Source organism: Lycium ferocissimum, unplaced genomic scaffold, assembly GCF_029784015.1.
Source record: "Lycium ferocissimum isolate CSIRO_LF1 unplaced genomic scaffold, AGI_CSIRO_Lferr_CH_V1 ctg6744, whole genome shotgun sequence".
Classification (NCBI taxonomy): domain Eukaryota; kingdom Viridiplantae; phylum Streptophyta; class Magnoliopsida; order Solanales; family Solanaceae; genus Lycium; species Lycium ferocissimum.
Genome location: NW_026726485.1, coordinates 1 through 16,123, shown reverse-complemented (window position 1 = coordinate 16,123; position 16,123 = coordinate 1). Strand labels below are relative to the sequence as shown.

Sequence of the window (16,123 nt, the reverse complement as noted above, 5' to 3'; positions counted from 1 at the left end):
TGATGGTACGGGGTCGCCGGGTGCCCCATTTGCATGTGATTGATGGTATGGAGTCGCCCGGAACTTCCTAGTATATGTTAGTTTATAAATTATGACTATTGGTTGTTGTTGTTAGCTATTTTAAGACAAGTATATACATAGCATTAGTCCTAATTACAGGAGAAATTCTGCCGAAATTTTTGTAGACCTAAGAGACTTGTTAAGACAGTTAAGGTTTGCCAATGCGTCGATCTTTGACCAAGGGTAGAACTTTCTTATGTTCACGGACGAACGTTATTTTAAGGGAGGGAGAAAGTAACAACCCGATAATCTTCAAGTGTTTAGAATTACCTCCTTATTTGTAGATTATTTAATTTTAACGAGTTTCATAGTGAGCGTGTACTAATTATACCCATATAACATGTATGTATAAATTAGTCGTTGAATATTATTTACATGATATAATATTAGTTGGTGAATTGTTTAAGAGTAAATTAGTGGGCCGTGCCCACTACTCAGCCTATTGGTCAGTTTTTAGATGAAAGTGGAGGGACAGACAAAACATTATTCTATTCCTAGACTAAAAAGAACAAATAAAAAAAAAAAAAAAAAAAAAAGGAGAACCGCATAGGGCAGTTGGTGCTACGCGTTCAAGAACCATTACAGAAAGATTTCTCTCAAGAAAGACAAAAAAAAATATTCCAGTACATAGTATGTTATTATTTTAGTATTTAAAAAGAAAAGCATGTTGCAGAGTGATTTTGGATATTAACAAGAATGGTAGATTTGTAGAGGGTTGGTTTCAAATTGCAAAGTTGCCATTCTTTTGCCGCAATTCACGTGCAACTATATAGTACCCATTTTGTTTCTTTTGCCCATTTTTGCTTCTTTCCCTCCCTTCGTCTTTTTTTCTTCGTACACTCTATAATATTAGAATTTATTTTGGGATGTTTATCTTCCTTCTTTCACCCTTTCTTTGTACACTATAAATATTAGTATTCATTTTGGGATTTTGGGGTTATATAAAAATATTGTTTAGTAAGGGTACATATGGAGATACAAGTTCTACTTTTTAAAAGAATTATGGATCAAGGTATAGAAGGTTGAGATTTAGTTCTAAACCTAAAATTATAGGACTAGTTTTCCTAGACTAATTTAGACCATTTATTTATGTTATTGGATAGATTGAGGCTATTGGAGATTGTTGAAGAGAATTTGGCATTTCAAGAGAGGTTGCGTTCCGGTTATAAGGCAAGTGAGGCTTAAACTCTTAGTTTACTTGCTTTTCATAAAAAGCATATGGTTTGTGTTGTATGTATGCATTTAAACCATTTTGTTCGTGTGAGTGGGCAAGCATGATCTAAATTGGATAATTTCCAAGTTTCTAAAGTAATGACCGTATGAGTCCTTTTAGCGTAATTTCGCTTAAATAGATACTATTTATACAAATGTAAAGTTTAGAAGTGGTATTGAATGGATGTATGTTCCACTTATCATATCTTTAGAGGGGCATACTTCCACAGTCCCGTGATGTTCGGAGAGAGATGCTAGAATTTTAAGTAACCCGGGTAAGATGGGGGTAAATAAAGCCCTCTCCGGAAGACGGGGTAAGACATAGACAAATACTTACTATGTCCCGTGAGCATAGATTCAGATTCAGTGTAGTGCATCTATTGCTCGTCCGGGTAAGATGGGGGTAAATAATGCCCTCTCTGAAAGACGGGGTAAGACATAGACAAATACGTACTATGTCCCATGAGCATAGATTCAGATTCAGTGTAGTGCATCTATTGCTCGTCCGGGTAAGATGGGGGTAAATAATGCCCTCTCCGGAAGACGGGGTAAGACATAGATAAATACGTACTATGTCCCGTGAGCATAGATTCAGATTTAGAGTATTTCATGTTTTGCTTGTTTCTCGCTTCATGATTTCAAATTTTTAGCTTCAAATGTTGTTTGTATATATTTAATATATTTGTACCGTGTAATTGCTTTTATGCATTATCGAGATTTCAAGCACTTGCTCCCAGGGGTAAGCCGAGAGTGTCATGATCTTGCCGGGTCTTTTAGACTCACGCTTGTTGATGTTGTATGTGTGTGTGTGGTTAACTGCTACGTATAGCCGATATTTGATTCATTCCAAATTTTGTTCAGTCCGGGTCAGTCAAGGTGAGCCACCATTAGATCATGGCGGCCTCTTCTTCTTTAGTTGACTTAGTAGCATTCCGAGCTACGTCTCGTACTTTTATATTCAGACTAGTAGTACCATGACTTAGACATTTTATGGGGTTTATGGGCAAGACTCAGTATTTATATTTCACTTCCGCACTTTTCTTTATATTATGAGACTTTGTGTATTATTCATTTTATTCGTTAATTTTCGCATGGTTAGCTTAGAGGGTTCGCCTTATGGGTAGAAGCTCGTCAGGTGCCCAGTCACGGCCTGAGTGTCAGATTTGGGTTGTGACAATACCAATCGGGCCAAACTATCCATACACACCGCCTTTAGACTCAAAACATCTGCCACTTCATTGGCCTTGCCCGGATGATACAAAATGGTCAAATCATAGTCCTTGAGCAACTCCATCCATCTGCGCTCTCTGGAGTTCAAATCCCTCTGATTGAACACATGTTGAAGACTATGGTGATCGGTGAAAACCTCACAATGAACCCCATACAAGTAGTGCCTCCAAATCTTCAAAGCAAAAACTACAGCTTCCAACTCCAAATCATGAGTGGAGTAGTTCTTCTGATGTACCTTCAGCTGCCTCAAAGAATAGGCAATAACCTTACCATCCTGCATCAGAACACAACACAAACCTATATGCAAAGCATCACAATACATGATGAAATTCTTTCCCTCGAATGGTAGAGATAAGATAGGGGCCGAAGTCAACAAAGTCTTGAGCTTTTGGAAGCTCTCCTCACACTCATCAGATCACTGAAAAGGCACATTCTTCTAAGTCAAACGAGTCAAATGGGAAGCGATTGAAGAAAAGCCCTTCATAAACTGACGGTAATAACTGGCGAGACCCATAAAACTTCGGATCTCGATCATTGAAGTGGGCCTAGCCCAATCTTGAACTGCCTCAATCTTTTTAGGATCCATCATAATCCCATCCTTAGACACAACAAGCCCCAAGAATGCTACAGAATCGAGCCAAAACTCACACTTAGAAAACTTAGCATAAAGCCCCTTTTCCTTTAACAATCCAAGTAAAATCCTCAAGTGTTTTTCATGATCTTCCTTGTTGCATGAATACACCAAAATGTCATCAATGAAGACTATGACGAAGGAATCCATGTCTGGCTTGAAAATGCCATTCATCAGGTCCATAAAAGCTGCCGGGGCATTATGAAGCCCAAAAGACATAACGAGGAACTCGTACTGGCTATTACAAGTTCTAAAGGCCGTCTTAGGAATATCCTCTGCCCTGATCATCAACTGGTAATAGCCCGACCTCAAATCAATCTTAGAAAACATAGAAGCTCCCTAAAGCTGGCAAACAAATCATCGATGTGGGGAATAGGATACTTATTCTGAATCGTGACCTTGTTCAACTGGCGGTAATCAATACACATCTGCATCAACCCATCCTTATTATTCACAAAAAGCACGGGAGCACCTCAACGGGAGACGCTCGATCTAATGAAACCCTTACTAAGGAGATCTTGGAACAACTCCTTCAATGCTCTCAACTCACGATGTGGAAACTGAATGTGAGAAATGGGAAAATGCCCTAATTGGACATGTATTGGGAGGCACACCAAGTTTAAAAGATATGCTCAAATTCCTTTACAATGTTTAGAATTTTGTATCAACTCCTAGGGTCTACTTACACGATGAGGGGTACTTCATTTTCTTGTTCAAAACCGCTGAAGACAAATCATCCATTATGCAGAGTGGCCCATATACGTTTAATAATAAACCTATGATCCTAAGGAATTGGGTAAAGGATTTTAAGTTCCAACCTGAAATGCTAAGGATTATCCCCCTATGGGTACTATTTCCTAGACTGCCTGTATATTATTGGGCAGAGGAGAATTTGGGGAGAATATCCAGCTACATTAGGAAACCTATATGTGCTGATAAATTGACTACAGAGATTGACAGGATTTCCTATGCAAGAGTCCACATAGAGATGGATATTTCTCAAGAACTGCCAGATAAGATCTACATAGAGGAGGCTGATGGTTCAATTTTAGTTCAAGAAGTTGATTATAAGTGGACTCCAAAGTTCTGCTATGACTGTATAAAATTGGAGCATGAACATGGAGACTGCAAAAAAAGAGAAAGTGGAACCTAAGCCTGCTCCTGCCCCCAAATGCAGAAGGAACAAAAGAAAACCACTGCCACCTCAATGGCTACCAAAAGGAACCTAGCTAGCAAAGGCTAGCACTAGTACAGAGCCACAGATCCTATACAAGGTGGGGATGGAAGAGGATGTGCTTCAATATGATGATTTCCCTGCTTTACCTACAACGAGTAAACATAATAGCTAGACTGATCAGCAACTTATGAAGCAGAAGCAAGCTTGTAATGTATTTGGAGCTCAAAGTAATAGCCAGGTTGATCCTAATGCTACTCAGGACGAATTGAATATGGAGACAAACAGGGCTAAAGCACCTGATTTAGTCCCTACCACATAATTTACAGCTCTTGGAACATTAAAGGGCTTAATATACCCTTTAAGCAGAAGGAACTTAAAATCTTCTTGCTAAAGAATAAGGTGGATCTTATGGGATGTTTAGAGACAAAAATAAATGATTATAAAGCTGATCAGATTAAAAGAGTCTTTGGACAAGAGTGGCATACCTATGTTGATTATCCTACTACCTTTAATGGTAGGATATGGTTGATCTGGAAGCACAATGTAGTGGATGTAACTATCTATCTTCATCAACACAAATGTTGCACTGTCAAGTGCAAGACAAGGACTTCCCATTCACATACTTGATGACTTTCCTTTATGGGCTTAACACTGCTAGTGCTAGGATGGAATTATGGAACCAACTGAGAACCCTTGCTCCTAATTGTACCAGGCCATGGATAATATTGGGTGACCTTAATGCTATACTCTCTCATGAGGACAGAGACAATGGAGAGCTAGTTCAAACTCAAAAAATAGCTGATTTTCAGAACTGCATAGATGATATTGGTGTGGGGCAAATACTTAGAAGGGGTAATCACTTTACCCGGTGTAATAAGAGCGATGGAACTGAGAGGATTTATACTCATATTGACTGGGCTTTTGGCAATCCGGAGTGGTTCCTTCAGTATAGTCATATAGAAGCTGATTTCTTAGATCCTGGTTATTTTGATCATTGTCCCATATTGTTGAACACAGCCACCACTCAGACTCAACTCAGGAGGCCTTTCATACTATTGAATGTGGTTATGCAAAGAAAACAGCTTTAGAACATTATTAGAAATTGTATTGGCAACAACACATCCCTGGTTTTGCTATCTTTAGTATCTGGAAGAAGTTACATATGGTGGCACATCAATCAGGGAAAATGCAAAAAGAATACTCTTCTATTGAAAAGAAACTGGCACAATATAGACTGAGACTGTAGGAAATTCAAGAAGCAATCTCCACTGACCTATTCAACCAAGCACTAATTTTAGAGGGAAGAGAGGTTCTAAAGGATTTAGAGAGGTAGGAAGCAGTCAATGAGAAAGTCCTAAAGCAGAAATCTAGAGCAACTTGGATAAATCATGGGGACAGGAATTCCAAGTACCTCTTTGCTCACTTGAAAGCTAGGCAAGTTAAGAATTGGATCTCTTCTATCTATAATGAGCAGGGGCTGCTTTCATCGATTCAGCTCTTGTACAACCGGAGCTTATTGGTTTCTTTCAAGCACTGCTGGGGCAAGTAGCTGACACTATGCCTTGTATTGACATAGGCATTGCTAGAGAAGGAACTTGCTTGAATCTGGCTCAGCAACAACAACTTCTCTAACCAGTTACTACTACAGATGTGCTAAAGGCACTCAAGGATCTGCCACTTGACAAAAGCCCAGGTATAGATGGTTTTAATGTAGATTTTTTCAAAACTTATTAGGGAGTGATAGGAGAGGAAGTCACTGAAGGAATTCTGCAGTTCTATTCAACTAGTAAGTTGCTGAAAGCAGTGAATTACCACAGTGACACTGGTACCTAAAGTGACTGCTCCTTCATATGTGAAAGAATATAGACCTGTAGCATGTTATACCACTCTTTATAAACTGATCTCTAAGTGTCACGACCCAACCCCGTGGGCCGCGACTAGCGCCCGAACCGGGCACCCCTACGTGCTAACACACAAGATCGCATATGTTAACAAGAAAATCAATAAGGTAATAACTCAAATATTTTAGAAAAATCCCATGAAGTTTCCTCTCGTTTTTCCTACTAACCAAAATTTACCTCGCACTCGTAAAATACCGGCAAAGGCCACACACGGCCATCATATTATATAAACATATACATAGGCGAGCGCAAGGCCGCCGCAGATAACCGTCCGTACATATATCACATACACACACCTGTAGACGGAACCATAACCCACACTTTATGTCTACGTGCCTCTATAAACGGAACAACATACAAACATATGACGGGACAGGCCCCGCCGTACCCCGATCAAATATACATGAACGTGACAAAAAAAGCTCAGACAAAAACTGAGCTCCGGACAAGGGAGCTCTTCAAAATAGTTTGAACGAGGACTAAGCCGGCGGCTCACCCGAACGTATATCCGCACCGCGCGGTACGAACGCGCCCCCGAAGAGGGGGTCGGGCATTTAAATATGTACCGAGTATGTAAAGCAAACACAATAACCGAATTATACGGAAATAAAGAGACGAAAAATTAGTACAATAATCGATCTCATAAAACTTACCTTGAACATAAAACGTGCTTTCCCAAATCATAATAGATCCGAGTATCATAATTAAAGAAATCATCGTGAACAAATGCAAACATAACATACCCGCCCCATAATGAGGGACGCGGGTAAAATCATCATGTACATGCATAACGTGCCCCGCCCTCTAGGGAGGGACGCGGGGTGAAAGGAATCATCATATGCCGTCCCCGCCGCCTCCCCGTCATCACATCATCATCATACATAAGTACATATACATATATAACATGCCCCGGCCCTCTAGTGAGGGGCGCGGTGAATAATGCGAGGAACCGCACGAATACATGCCCTGCCCGGACGCAGCGAAAGATGTCATAATAGTCCGCACGAGCGAGAGTAGCGAGATAACCATATGCATGTAAACAAATCGAAACAAATTACTTTTCAAAACTCGACGGACAATTACATTTGCCGTCCTTCGAAAATGTAGAAACAAATTCGAGTTAATCAAAATTGTATACAAAAGTTATGAACTTCGGAGTCGTTCTTACGAGTCAACTATATCCAAATAATGTGTAATATTTAATGGGACAATCAAAACAATCATCGTACTTGCATACTACTTAAAATAATTCAATTAAGTCAACATAACGAAAATCTCGGGAACTAGGGGCCCACCTCGGGTTAAATGAGGCGCGTACACGATTTATGTATAATACGCCTCATGACATTACTTATGAGGGTTTTTAGGGTAATCGGATCCTATTCATGCAATTTCTAGGCACTTGGACAATTCTTGCAACTATACATGAGCATTTACTTCAATTCTCTTTAATGAATAGTAACCATTTTCAATCTCGGATTTCTCGGATTAGGAAAGTCCCCGAGGCGCGAATTCAAGCCTACACGTCTAAGACATGCCAAAGAAAGAAGGGGTAAGCCTCACATACCTTTTGCGCCTTCGACGTTCTCCAAAACTCAATTCTCTTTTCGCCCAAAACCTATAAATGGTCAAGGTTACCATAAGTTAACCATAAGACTTTAAGCATTCATTTTAAGCTAGTTCTTGTCTAACAAAATTTTCGGGCAAGAGCACTCCATTATACATACAACATCCCCGAGATTTAACTCGGCTCAAATATCAACAACCATACCAACAACAATACCAATAATTTCATATCAAACTAGAATTAAATTCATTCTTAAACTACTCCCAAAACATGTACCCCAATATACATTCGGATACTAATGCTTGTATACACTTCTTTATTTCCGTATATCCATAATATGACAACAATAACTACAGCCAATCCTCCGATATTCCACCACAAAACTGTCCATAACAACCATAAAAATGAGCCCCCAAAATATCATCGCAAACAGCTACAAATATCATACTAAACAGCTCCTAAATATTGTCACAAAATAGCTACGAAAATTATGTAAAACAAAAACCCCCAAAATATGGTTACAAAACAGCCTCGATATACGCTTTGTATACAATATCTTTATACACTTTATTCTCCCAAATTCAAGAACAACAACTAATCAAAAACATCAACAACAATATCAACAATTATTATACATCATAACTCAACTAACTTCATCCATTTAATCCACCTAAAAAAGCCCTTAATCCATAAATCTCAACAAAACAACAAGAAGTTTATAACGCTATTTTCTCCGTTCTAATCCGTTAAAACTCTAAATAAACTTGTTAACAATGAAAATGGACCTTAATCTTACCTTAAGTATGCAGCAACCACATCCAGCCTCTTCTTCTTAGCTGATTTTTAGCTCAAATTGAAGGCAATGCGACGTACAACACTTTTCTCTTATGACCTTCGCGATTCGAGCTTAGATCGGGGTCAAAATTTGGTTTCTTTCTCTATCTCTCTCTCTCTCTCTCTCTCTGAAATTTTCTGGGTTTGTTGAGGTCTGAAAATGAAGGAGAAGGCCGAAATTTTTCATTAAATGGCAAAGAAAATGGGCCCGACCCGAATTGAAATCGGGTTGGGCCGAATTCACCGTTCATCTCGACCCTTCTGCCTTAAAATGTCCATATCTCCTTATTCCGATGTCACCTATTGGCCCACGACCTATGGTTGGAAAGCTAATTCAATTATCTGCAACTTCTATTTCTTGGTATTTTTCCAAATTCCAAACTTATAATATCATTTTTGCCCCTCGAAGTCAGGTCACCCGAAAACGTTTTCTTAAAAATATTCGTTTGGAGGGCTTCCACTTTGATTTGGTCCAAGGGTCCTTCATGAGTTGTGTTTAGCTTTACATATGTGATTCATATGACTTTTCAGATGTTCCAAAAAAATCTCGATGCGTGGGCCCCACCTCAACAAATAATCCGACGTTTAAAAATACGGGATATAACATCCTCTTTAAAACATTCGTCCTCGAATGTTCAACTAGCCTTATAGGGTCGAGGGGAGGTCTTCCTTCATTGACACAACATACGATCTCACTTGCCACTTATCATTATTCCCCTCTTTCGATTGAACTTCATCGTCTTATCCAATTAGTACCTTTCTTATATCGTCGCATTGGTCGCCGGAAGTCGTACTCCCACTCGTATGGTCATGCACGTGGTATTACCCCTAACCTATACCTATACACACACATATAACTACCAGCACCTTACTCGCAAAAGATTCCCCGAATACTATTCAAACTAACCCCAACTCTAATGCGGAATGCATCTTCCTTTTCCTTTACCCGTCAATTCCTCTCCGGCCTATACGACCTCTCCAAATTTCCACCTCGCTCGTGATATTCTAGATCCCTTTAGATTGCTCTAGCTTTCCTTTGCTTCTTATGACTCAAGTTGTGAAACTTTCAGAAACTTCCCAGGGGGTCACCCATCCTAGAATTTCCCTCGCTCTAGCACGCTTAACTTCGGAACCTCGAGGAAATACGATGCTCTAATGCTGGTATAATCGCGTTCAGCACCACTATAAGACCTTTGTCACGTAATTTGGAGTGAAATACGGTCTTAACAAAGTTTCCGGACAATTTCGTAGCATAATTACCGTTTTGCCCCTCTCTCGATTTTACCTATTCACTGACACTTATGGATATTACCACTTCCCATCCCAGACTCCCAGGTCCGTAATAACAATAAACACACCTTAATTACTGTTGTTTACAAATACCAGATTACTAACCCTCGAGTTTTCCATTTACCACTCTTACGCAACAATTATGCAACAAATACACACATATAAAAACTTAAATTCTAGTAACGATTCATGTACCTGTAGCCGCATCTGGTAATGCCTCCTGGTCCCGTCTCCCGCTAACGCGTATAGGCGGTTCGATGGACCGCCGGAACTGGGGCTCCGCCGCGACCTCTACCACGGCCCGCCAGCGCGGCCAGGCCCTCGCCCCGCAGGGGCGCGCCGCCGAGAGGACGAACCGGGGGCCGACCGACCCGGAGGGTCGGGCCATACCACCCGAGCCATCCCGACGCGGCAATCCCTCATAACATGGCCGTAACGGCCGTACGTAAAGCAAGCGCCCCGCGGACGCGACGGCATTCCCCCAAACGGCGCCGGCCGCACCGAGGCACCGGGGCATAGGTGGCCTCGTCCGACCGAACCTCTATCCATCCGTGGCCCCGAAGCTCGGAGCTCGAACCGGCTCCCGAATACCCCGCACCGTCAAACCTCCCCGCCCGGAAATCGCGGGGGTGCACTTCGTGCCGGGCCGGCCGAATATCCCGTACTTCGCCGAGGTCGTCCGCCCCGTGAATCCCCCGAATACCCCCGCCGACCTAGCCCCTCGGGGCCGGCGCCTATCATCGCCCCGTCGGGCCGGCGTCCCCCGTGCCGCTCCTCCATGCCCCGGGAGTACGCCCGTACCGTGCAATGTCCGCGCCCGGCCGGGAGCCATCGACATACAGCTTGTCAATCGATAATCATCCAATCCCATGACATACCGGGTGTACTCTATCGCCCATATCGCTACAAATACGAGGAGCGTGTCCGGCTAGGAGTCAAACTCCAAACCGTACTTCCCGACGCTCCTACCACCCCCCGTCTCAAATGTATAAACCTCGTGAATCCCGGCGCGTCTAATCTCTCGGGGTAGAAAATGGGCGAGAAAAGCCTCCACGAACTCATCCCACACAACCGGGGAAGCCTCCTCACCTCGGGATAGCTCCCAAGACTCATACCAATTGTCGCAATATCGCGTGCCGATACGACGCGAACTCAACGTACTCGGTGACGGAGGCCTTAACAAGTCGCAGCGTGCGCCGCATCTCTCCGATGAACTCACGAGGGTCCTCTCAAGCTTTGACCCGAAGAACTGCGGCGGATTACATGTCGGGGAAATATCGAGCCCTCTCGTCTGTCACGTCCACCAAAGCATCATCTCCCGCCCCCGTCTCGGGACTCGCCCTCGCTACCAATCCGGTCACCGGACAAAGATCTCTCACGGCCCCGTCCTCCGCCCCCGGCCGGAGGGCCGGAGGGTCGGGCACTCGACCTCGGGGGCGGGCGGGGGCCGCCTCCGTGCCGCGCCGCCGGCCGCTTCCGTGTCCCTCGGACGGCGATGGGGTGGCAGAACTAGCCGATCGGGGCACAATCTCCGGCTCGGCCGGACATGGGCCCTAGTAACTCTCTCGGGGCCCGACCGGTCTCTCCCGCAATCGTAGTCTTGCCCTTCCGGGCAATTGTCGCCTTTCTCGAGGCATCGCGAAAAAATATAACAGATTATTAGAACGTAAGTCATCCTAATAACACCGCTCTATCGCACGATCTAAGATCGTAAAGAAGGACGGCTTCCTAAATGTCCCGTAGCCTTCGTTTATAGATGTGGTGCACAACACACGATAAACAAGACTCTACTAGACACGGCTGCGGACAATCCGAGGACCGACCGCTCCGATACCACTTTGTCACGACCCAACCCCCGCTGGCCGCGACTAGCGCCCGGCCGGGCACCGTACGTGCTAACACACGGATCGCATATGTTAACAAGAAAATCAATAAGGTAATAACTCAAATATTTTAGAAAAATCCCGCAGTTTCCTCCGTTTTTCCTACTAACCAAAATTTACCGCACTCGTAAAATACCAAAGAAAGGCCACACACGGCCATCATATTATATAAACATATACATAGGCGGCGGCAAGGGCCGCGGTAGATAACCGCCCGTACATATATCACATACACACACCGTACGGACTAACCATAACCCACACTTTATGTCTACAGCCTCTATAAACGAACGAACATACAAACATATGACGGGACGTGGCCCCGCCGTACCCCGATCAAATATACATGAACGTGACAAAAAAAATCGTACTGTGTAATCCGAGCTCCCACAAGGGAGCTCTTCAAAATAGCCGAACAGGACCCTAAGTGGCGGCTCACCCGAACGTATATCTGCACCTGCGCGGCATGAACGCAGCCCCCGAAGAAAGGGGGTCAGTACGAAATATGTACTGAGTATGTAAAGCAGTAAACACAATAACTGAATTATACGGAAATAAAGAGGACGAAAAATTAGTACAATAATCGGATCTCATAAAACTTACCTTGAACATAAAACGTGCTTTCCCAAATCATAATAGACTGAGTATCATAATTAAAGAAATCATCGTGAACAAATGCAAACATAACATGCCCCGCCCTATAATGAGGGACGCGGTAAGTAAAATCATCATGTACATGCATGTAACGTGCCCCGGCCCTCTGGAGGGACGCGGTGAAAGGAATCATCATATGCCGTCCCGGCCGCCTCCCCGTCATCACATCATCATCATACATAAGTACATATACATATATAACATGCCCGCCCTCTAGTGAGGGCGCGTGAATAATGCAGGAACCGCACGAATACATGCCTGCCCGGACGCAAGAAAGATGTCATAATAGTCCGCACGAGCGAGTAGTGAGATAACCATATGCATGTAAACAAATCGCAAACAAATTACTTTTCAAAACTCGACGGACAATTACATTTGCCGTCCTTCGAAAATGTAGAAACAAATTCGAAGTTAATCAAAATTGTATACAAAAGTTATGAACTTCGGAGTCGTTCTTACGAGTCAACTATATCCAAATAATGTGTAATATTTAATGGGACAATCAAAACAATCATCGTACTTGCATACTACTTAAAATAATTCAATTAAGTCAACATAACGAAAATCTCGGAACTAGGGGCCACCTCGTTAAATGAGGCGGCGTACACGATTTATGTATAATACGTCTCATGACATTACTTATGAGGGTTTTTAGGGTAATCGATCCTATTCATGCAATTTCTAGGCACTTGGACAATTCTTGCAACTATACATGAGCATTTACTTCAATTCTACTGAATGAATAGTAACCATTTTCAATCTCGGATTTCTCGGATTAGGAAAGTCCCCGAGGCGCGAATTCAAGCCTACACGTCTAAGACATGCCAAAGAAAGAAGGGGTAAGCCTCACATACCTTTTGCGCCTTCGACGTTCTCCAAAACTCAATTCTCTTTTCGCCCAAAACCTATAAATGGTCAAGGTTACCATAAGTTAACCATAAGACTTTAAGCATTCATTTTAAGCTAGTTCTTGTCTAACAAAATTTCGGGCAAAGACCTCCATTATACATGCAACATCCCCGAGATTTAACTCGGCTCAAATATCAACAACCATACCAACAACAATACCAATAATTTCATATCAAACTAGAATTAAATTCATTCTTAAACTACTCCCAAAACAGCCCAATATACATTCGGATACTAATGCTTGTATACACTTCTTTATTTCCGTATATCCATAATATGACAACAATAACTACGACGAATCCTCCGATATTCCACCACAAAACTCGTCCATAACAACCATAAAACAAGCATCCCAAAATATCATCGCAAAACAGCCACAAATATCATACTAAACGGCTCTCCTAAATATTGTCACAAAATAGCTACGAAAATTATGTAAAACAGCCCCAAAATATGGTTACAAAACAGCCCGATATACGCTTTGTATACAATATCTTTATACACTTTATTCTCCCAAATTCAAGAACAACAACTAATCAAAAACATCAACAACAATATCAACAATTATTATACATCATAACTCAACTAACTTCATCCATTTAATCCACCTAAAACAGCCCCTTAATCCATAAATCCCAACAAAACAACAAGAAATTTATAACGCTATTTTCTCCGTTCTAATCCGTTAAAACTCTAAATAAACTTGTTAACAATGAAAAAGGGATCTTATTCTTACCTTAAGTATGCAGCAACCACTTCCACCCTCTCCTTCTTGGCTGATTTTTAGCTCAAATTGAAGGCAACGCGACGTACAACACTTTTCTCTTCATGACCTTCGCGATTCGGAGCTTAGATTGTGGTCAAAATTTGGTTTCTTTCTCTATCTCTCCTCTCTCTCTCTATCTCTGAAATTTTCTGGGTTTGTTGAGGTCTGAAAATGAAGGAGAAGGCCGAAATTTTTCATTAAATGGCAAAGAAAATGGGCCTGACCCGAATTGAAATCGGGTTGGGCCGAATTCACTGTTCATCTCGACCCTTCTGCCTTAAAATGTCCATATCTCCTTATTCCGATGTCACCTATTGGCCCACGACCTATGGTTGGAAAGCTAATTCAATTATCTACAACTTCTATTTCTTGGTATTTTTCCAAATTCCAAACTTATAATATCATTTTTGCCCCTCGAAGTCAGGTCACCCGAAAACGTTTTCTTAAAAATATTCGTTTGGAGGGCTTCCACTTTGATTTGGTCCAAGGGTCCTTCATGAGTTGTGTTTAGCTTTACATATGTGATTCATATGACTTTTCAGATGTTCCAAAAAAAATCTCGATGCGTGGGCCCCACCTCAACAAATAATCCGACGTTTAAAAATACGGGATATAACACTAAGATACTCATTGCTAAACTAAAAGAGGTGGTTGATCGTAGTAAGCCCATCCCAATCAGCTTTTATAGAGCGGAGGAATATACTGGCCAATGTTCTTATTGCACATGAGTTAGTGGAAGGCTATTCTCATAAGGGGATTTCAGCCAAATATACAATTAAGGTTGATATTAGAAAGGCTTATGACTCTTTTGAATGGCCCCTCTTGAAAATAGTATTACTGGAGTTTGGTTTCCTTTCAAAGCTGGTGGAATTAATCATGGAATATGTGACAACTGTGCAGTATTCATTACTAGTGAACGGTGGTTTAACTCCTCTTTTCAAGGCAAAGAAGGGGATCAGACAAGGAGACCCCATGTCTCCATACTTGTTTGTTTTAGCAATGGAATATTTGCATAGAACCCTGCAACAACTTAGGCATAACCCCCAGTTTAATTATCATCCTAGGTGTGGCAAATTAAGCCTTATACATATATGTTTTGCTGAATGTACTTGATCTCCTCACATGGAATAGAGCAGCAATTTGCAAGCTATTATGGAGTGTGTGACAACTCTGCAGTATTCATTACTAGCGAATGGTGGTTTAATCCCAGAACTGATGAAATTTCCATAAAGCTGTGGTTCAACACCTTCAAACATTTTTTAGAGGTATCAGGACTGCATGCTAACATGGAGAAGAGTTCCTTATATATTGCTGGGGTGACTGATCAATTTAAAGAACAGATGCTGCAAGAACTCAGCCTTACTCTGGGTGAATTACCATTCAAATACTTGGGAGTTCCACTCTTAACTAGAAAGTTGTCCATCCAACAATGCTTACCTATGGTGGAGAAAATGATAGCAAGGATAAATTGCTGGTCCTCTAAACTTCTTTCATATAGTGGCAGACTACAACTTGTGAAAAGCATACCATTTGAGATGCAAACTTACTGGGCACAGATCTTCCTATTAGCAAAGAAGATTATCTCTATGGTGAATACTGTCTGCAAAACTTTCTTATGGACTGGAAGCAACAATTGTTCTAGGAAAGCCCTGGTAGCATGGGAGACTATATGCAAACCAAAAACTACAGGGGGGCTGAATGTACTTGATCTCCTCACATGGAATAGATAGTAATTTGCAAGCTATTATGGACTGTGGAAAAGAAAATGAGAAAATCTGGGTGATATGGGCACATACAGTTTACATAAAGACAAATGATCAGGAAACAATGGCAACTCCAAAGCAGGCTTGCCGGATTATGAGGAAGATATTTGATGCAAGGAAGTGCATAGCTGGTAAGTCCCCTCTGCACTCTACATTGCAGTCTCGAACTGATTCAGGAAGGGTATGTCTCTATGATGCCTCAATTCCCCAAAGCAACTTGGAGAAAATTAGCCCTCAACAAAGGGC

The 16,123-nt window shown here is 41.9% G+C and overlaps 1 protein-coding gene across 1 annotated transcript; it reads left to right on the top strand.

Annotated features, from left to right (window-relative positions):
* The first annotated feature begins 5,698 nt into the window (after positions 1-5,698).
* Positions 5,699-15,844, top strand: LOC132045475 (uncharacterized). Its single transcript, XM_059436073.1, has 4 exons — positions 5,699-5,717; positions 5,785-5,855; positions 6,045-6,135; positions 15,246-15,844. Exons 1-4 carry the CDS (start codon positions 5,699-5,701, stop codon positions 15,842-15,844), a joined length of 780 nt encoding a protein of 259 aa, XP_059292056.1.
* The last annotated feature ends 279 nt before the right edge of the window (positions 15,845-16,123 follow it).